The 6,591-nt window shown below is 41.8% G+C and overlaps 1 protein-coding gene across 2 annotated transcripts in view; it reads left to right on the top strand.

The window, feature by feature from the left end:
• The window catches only part of LOC143288501 (leucine-zipper-like transcriptional regulator 1), a 39,356-nt gene extending 36,515 nt beyond the window's left edge, over nt 1–2,841 (top strand). For both annotated transcript variants that reach the window (XM_076597074.1, XM_076597075.1), the window contains exon 21: nt 905–2,841. In XM_076597074.1, coding sequence (XP_076453189.1) covers nt 905–1,051 — 147 coding nt within the window. In that variant the 3' untranslated portion in view covers nt 1,052–2,841. The remainder of the gene's footprint in view (nt 1–904) is intronic.
• Nucleotides 2,842–6,591: the final 3,750 nt, after the last annotated feature.

Here is a 6,591-nt window from a genome sequence, read left to right on the forward strand (position 1 = left end):
CTGCGATTGTTATGCTACCCCATGAGGAAAACGTGGAAAAAATTTTAATTGTTGAATCCGCTATACCGTCCCGTCATCCGGAATGCTACCTTATGTCAGGGACGCTATAGCGTTCCATTGTCTGGAGTGAGTTAAGGGAGTGCACTGTATACAGCAGTACAGTTTCTGCATTTGACTGATAATTTTGATGAGTTCAGTAGATCGAGAAGTCATGATAGGTGGGAACTGAAAGGCATTGAATAATTGAAAAATTCCCTGCATCGTGTGTAGATGCACACACGGTAAAATTAGAACAAAAGAAAACCCACATGAAAGATACTTTCTGTGCTCAAAGAGTTTTTGTGTGTGTGTTGTATCCCTGGTGTTTGTGTTTTTCTCTGTGATTTTTGTCCAGGTGTTTGTGTTTTTCTCTGTGTGTTGTATCCAGGTGTTTGTGGTTTTTTTCTGTGCTTTGTACCCAGGTGTTTGTGTTTTTCTCTGTGCATTGTGTCCAGGTGTTTTCCTGTGTGTTGTTTCTAGGTGTTTGTGTTTTTCTCTGTGTGTGTTGTGTCCAGGTGTTTGTGTTTGTACGCTGTATTCAGGTGTTTTTATGTGTATGTTGTATCCAGGTGTTTATGTTTTTCTCTGTATGTTGTACCCAGGTGTTTGTGCGCTGTATTCAGGTGTTTTTATGTGGGTGTTGTATCCAGGTGTTTATGTTTTTTGTCTGTACATTGTACCCAGGTGTTTGTTTGTGCGCTGTATTCAGGTGTTTTTATGTGGGTGTTGTATCCAGGTGTTTATGTTTTTCTCTGTGTGTCATATTCAGGAGTTCTTCCGTGTGTGTTGTATCAGGTGTTTGTGTTTTTTGTCTCTGTGCGTTGTACCCAAGGTGCTGTTCTGTGTGTGTGTGTGTGGTATCCAGGTGGCCAGACTGCCGCACATCGAGAACCTGAGCAAGCAGATGCTGCTGGAGATTTTCCAGGCCCTGGCCGACGAGATGAGTGAGTCCCGGCTGTGCCAGGACATGTCCAACGCCAGCCTCAGCGACCACAACACCAGCGGCTTCTGATCCACCGGAGCCCCCCAAACCCCTCCACCCCCACCCCACCCCCTTCAGTCTAGACTCGAGGAGGCATGCGTCTCAGCATACCGACTGAGCCCAGTATGTGCTGTGTCATTTGTCTCGGGTTTTTTTTTTAATCTGTGGCTGCCTTCACCTCTACACTCCATCTCGCTCACTACGATCAGCTTCGGATCCACTCCATTTACGCATACCCAGATTCAAACTCTCGACTGTTGGCCGCCGTTCTTTCTCTGTCTCTGCACCTTGCAGTTGGAATGAACTTGCTCTTTCGCTTTGTCAAGTCTCCACTCTCAGCTCTTTCAAGTCTGGCCTTAAAACCCACCTCTTCCCAAAATAGCCTCCCTTCCCTGCCTCTTCCTTGTCTTCAGTTTCTCCAGTTTTAGATTTATGCGTGCGTGAGAATGACTGGCGCAAAAGCGCTTAGATTTGTCTGTGCACAAGATTCAGCGCTATATAAATACCATGATTATTATTTAAATGAATAAAAAGAAACAGAGTGGGGGGAAGGAGATAGCCTGACCTTTGCACAGACCCAGCCTGGTCAGCCGTTGATATAGACTTACTGCGGATGACTACCTTAGGCTTCTCCCTGGCCTGTAAGAACGAAATACCTCAACAACCTTGACATGGTTTCGCTTTTGATTTTTTGTTGCTGTTTATTTAATTCCTAGGCAACAGTAATGTAACTTCTCAGTGAGTTGAGTGGGTTTGTTGTTTTTTTTCACCCTAAGATTGTGGGAATGGAATATCTCAGCAACTGCGTTGTTGTTGTTGCTTTTTTTTTTGCTTTTTTTTTTTTTTAGAACATTAGTTCATGGAAATGTCTAGCGATTTTAGCCAGTTTTGGAACAGTTAGGTTGTGAGAATGGAAATTTCCTGCAAGTTAAGTGGTGTTTGAACCAGCAGGTCGTGGGGACAGGAGACTTTCAGCAGCTTAAGCATTTTTTTTTTTTTTAACTTTCAGGTCATGGTAGTGGTAATCTTAAGTAAATTTTTAAACTCCCAAGGCAAAGGGAATAAAAGTTTCTTTTCAGAATTTCTTTTCAACCTCAATGGTGCTTAACTCATTCTACCCCCACAGCTACATGCCTACTGCTGCTACCCTGGACTAGCACTACATGAGACCACTGCAGAAAAAACAGGGTGGTTGACTACAACAGTGAAAATCGATGGAGAATTGTTGTTTTAATCAGTCAAACAAAGCTTCGTTTTTATTCTCCAGGAATCTGTAAAGCGTTCAGTTTAGAAAGCAAAAGAGAGTACAAGAAATACTGGTACCTGGTCCACAGGGGAAGTGATCATGGAATGTGTTAACTCTCTCCATACGAACGGCAAAAGAGACGACGTTAACAGCGTTTCACCCCAATTACCACCATCAAAATATTTCAAGAGGAAGGCTCTTATACTGAAGAGGTGAATGTTGACAAAGAATACCACAATTCTTACGACGGAAGCTAAAGGTTGGGTCATTCAGACACCCACTGGACATCCAAGGTGTCTGTGTAGAGGAGAAGAAAGGACTGGCCGTACTGAGTGAGTTAACTCATACCTGGAGTAGAATGAGTGAAATCCCCTGATCTGTGGGAGTGGAGCCACACAGGAACTTCTCAGCCGACCACGGTGGCATCTTCACCAACTGAAGCCTGGGAATGTCTGTACCGCTGAGCCCTTGAAATGGAGCTTGAACTCAAAAGAACTCAGCGAGTGTGTGCACACAGCAGTGGAACGGTTGCTGTGGTCGTGTGTGTAACTGCAGCAGTGTCGTAGTCCATCAGCCAGCATTATTGTTCAATAATGGTTTTTCTATCTTCAATGGTTTAGGCTCTAGGAGAACGGAGCTTGATCACGGTGCGCGTTCTCGACGCGGTAGGTTGGGGTTAGAAATCACGTGATAAGAGACAGAAAGCTGCCACGTTCACAACATTATCATGATTTTCTGACATCTAGGGACATAGACGATTCAAAAAATATATGATGACACTTGCCACTATGAGTGGTACCGACCCCCTTAATTTGAGGGGCTGGCACTGTTTGAATGGTGCTTGTGAAGACTTGAACTTGGGTGACTGACACCCTTCAGTGCTATGTGTGATACCTGCAGTACTATCTGCAGTCACACCCACAGTACTATAGATTGTGGTCAGTTGGGGTGGGGGAGGGCAGTGTAGGTGATCCAGCGTGAGCCTTTTGTGTTTGGGGTGGGGTGCGGGGGGGTTAGCACATTGATGACTAAGTGTTTGGTCACCATTTCCTAGGTTAGCCGCTTTTTGATCACTTTTTTGTGGTTCTTTTTTTGTATATGTTTGTGTGTGTGTGTTTTCACTTGTACTCATGCATGCACATACATTTTCCAAGGATACGAAGAGTCCGAAACGGGTTCTTATTCTTGAAGTTTCAGATCTGATTGCCGTTTTATGGTATTCCATCAGATGTTTCATGTGTGAAGAAACTGTTGGTTTAGTTAACTTTTTTTTGTTGTTGTTCTTTTTTGTCTCATATCTATGGCATCATGTTTTCCATCTATGACTATCACTTAGCAGTTCATTTAACATTTTGTTATGTCCTGTTCATGTTAAAGTGTTGATTTAACTTCTTTTTTTTTTCTTTCTTTCTTTTTAATTTTCTTATGGTATGACATCATGTTTTCCATCAGTGAAAAACAGCAGTGGATTTCACATTCTTGTGTTGAAGACAGTGGGTCATTTGTCCGGAGTGCTTTCACCCGAAAGTTTTTGAAGCGCTGCTTGAGGGGCTGATGAGGTATTGTTGTGATTGTGCTTGAGGGGCTGATGAGGTATTGTTGTGATTGTGCTTGAGGGGCTGATGAGGTATTGTTGTGATTGTGCTTGAGGGGCTGATGAGGTATTGTTGTGATTGTGCTTGAGGGGCTGTTGAGGTATTGTTGTGATTGTGCTTGAGGGGCTGTTGAGGTATTGTTGTGATTGGGTTTGAGGGGCTGTTGAGGTATTGTTGTGATTGGGTTTGAGAGGCTGTTAAGGTATTGTTGTTGTTGTTGTTGTTAGTGTTGCATGTGCTGTGACGAATGAATGGGAGGTGAGCGCGTGAAAGAAACGAGTGTTCTGTTTATACAAAGTACAGTCTGAAGAATGAATGAGGTGAGCGCGTGAAAGAAACAAGTGTTCTGTTTATACAAAGTACGGTCTGAGGAATGAATGAGAGGTGAACACGTGAAAGAAAGGAGTGTTCTGTTTATACAAAGTACGGTCTGAAGAATGAATGAGAGGTGAACGCGTGAAAGAAAGGAGTGTTCTGTTTATACAAAGTACGGTCTGAGGAATGAATGAGGTGAACGCTTGAAAGAAAGGAGTGCTCTGTTTATACAAAGTACAGTCTGAGGAATGAATGAGGTGAAAGCATGAAAGAAAGGAGTGTTCTGTTTATACAAAGTACAGTCTGAGGAATGAATGAGGTGAACGCGTGAAAGAAAGGAGTGTTCTGTTTATACAAAGTACAGTCTGAAGAATGAATGAGGTGAGCGCGTGAAAGAAAGGAGTGCTCTGTTTATACAAAGTACAGTCTGAAGAATGAATGAGGTGAACGCATGAAAGAAAGGAGTGTTCTGTTTATACAAAGTACAGTCTGAGGAATGAATGAGGTGAACGCATGAAAGAAAGTAGTGTTCTGTTCATACAAAATACAGTCTGAAGAATGAATGAGAGGTGAATGCATGAAAGAAAGGAGTGTTCTGTTTATACAAAGTACAGTCTGAAGAATGAATGAGGTGAACGCATGAAAGAAAGGAGTGTTCTGTTTATACAAAGTACAGTCTGAAGAATGAATGGGAGGTGAGCGCGTGAAAGAAAGGAGTGCTCTGTTTATACAAAGTACAGTCTGAAGAATGAATGAGGTGAACGCATGAAAGAAAGGAGTGTTCTGTTTATACAAAGTACAGTCTGAGGAATGAATGAGGTGAACGCATGAAAGAAAGGAGTGTTCTGTTTATACAAAGTACAGTCTGAAGAATGAATGAGGTGAACGCATGAAAGAAAGGAGTGCTCTGTTCATACAAAATACAGTCTGAAGAATGAATGAGGTGAAAGCATGAAAGAAAGGAGTGTTCTGTTTATACAAAGTACAGTCTGAAGAATGAATGAGAGGTGAACGCATGAAAGAAACAAGTGTTCTGTTTATACAAAGTACGGTCTGAAGAATTAATGAGAGGTGAACGCGTGAAAGAAAGGAGTGTTCTGTTTATACAAAGTACAGTCTGAGGAATGAATGAGGTGAACGCATGAAAGAAAGGAGTGTTCTGTTTATACAAAGTACAGTCTGAAGAATGAATGAGAGGTGAACGCGTGAAAGAAAGAAGTGTTCTGTTTATACAAAGTACAGTCTGAAGAATGAATGAGAGATGAACGCGTGAAAGAAACGAGTGTTCTGTTTATACAAAGTACGGTCTGAAGAATGAATGAGAGGTGAACGCGTGAAAGAAACGAGTGTTCTGTTTATACAAAGTACGGTCTGAAGAATGAATGAGAGGTGAACGCGTGAAAGAAACAAGTGTTCTGTTTATACAAAGTACGGTCTGAAGAATGAATGAGGTGAACGCATGAAAGAAAGGAGTGTTCTGTTTATACAAAGTACAGTCTGAGGAATGAATGAGGTGAACGCATGAAAGAAAGGAGTGTTCTGTTTATACAAAGTACAGTCTGAGGAATGAATGAGGTGAACGCATGAAAGAAACGAGTGTTCTGTTTATACAAAGTACAGTCTGAAGAATGAATGAGAGGTGAACGCATGAAAGAAACGAGTGTTCTGTTTATACAAAGTACGGTCTGAAGAATTAATGAGAGGTGAACGCGTGAAAGAAACAAGTGTTCTGTTTATACAAAGTACAGTCTGAGGAATGAATGAGAGGTGAACGCGTGAAAGAAAGGAGTGTTCTGTTTATACAAAGTACAGTCTGAAGAATGAATGAGAGGTGAACGCATGAAAGAAACAAGTGTTCTGTTTATACAAAGTACGGTCTGAAGAATGAATGAGAGGTGAACGCGTGAAAGAAACAAGTGTTCACATTATACAAAGTACAGTCTGTGAAAAGTGAAGAGACAGAGAGAGAGAGCACCTACCTGTTCATTAATGTGTAGGGTCCAAAACATGACACTGATTTCTGGCACCGTGTTCCTTCATCCTAAGCTCAAATTTTCGTTAAAAAAATATAAAAAAAAAAAAAAAAAATCGTTGCAGCAACAGAGTGCAAGAAGTCTTTATATCAAGATGCTGTTGATCCCTCCGTCATTACATTCTTTGTGATTAACTCTCTCCATTCGAACGGCGAAAGAGACGACGTTAACAGCATTTCACCCCAATTACCATCACCAAAATATTGCAAGCGGAATACTTATACTGAAGAGGTGAATGTTGACAAAGAATACCACAATTCTGACGACGGAAGCTGAAGGTTGGGTCATTCAGACACGCACTGGACATCTGAGGGGTCTGTGTAGAGGAGAAGACAGGACTGGCCGTACTGAGTGAGTTAAAAAAAAAAAAAAAATGTCTTG

Source organism: Babylonia areolata, chromosome 12, assembly GCF_041734735.1.
Source record: "Babylonia areolata isolate BAREFJ2019XMU chromosome 12, ASM4173473v1, whole genome shotgun sequence".
NCBI lineage: Eukaryota > Metazoa > Mollusca > Gastropoda > Neogastropoda > Buccinidae > Babylonia > Babylonia areolata.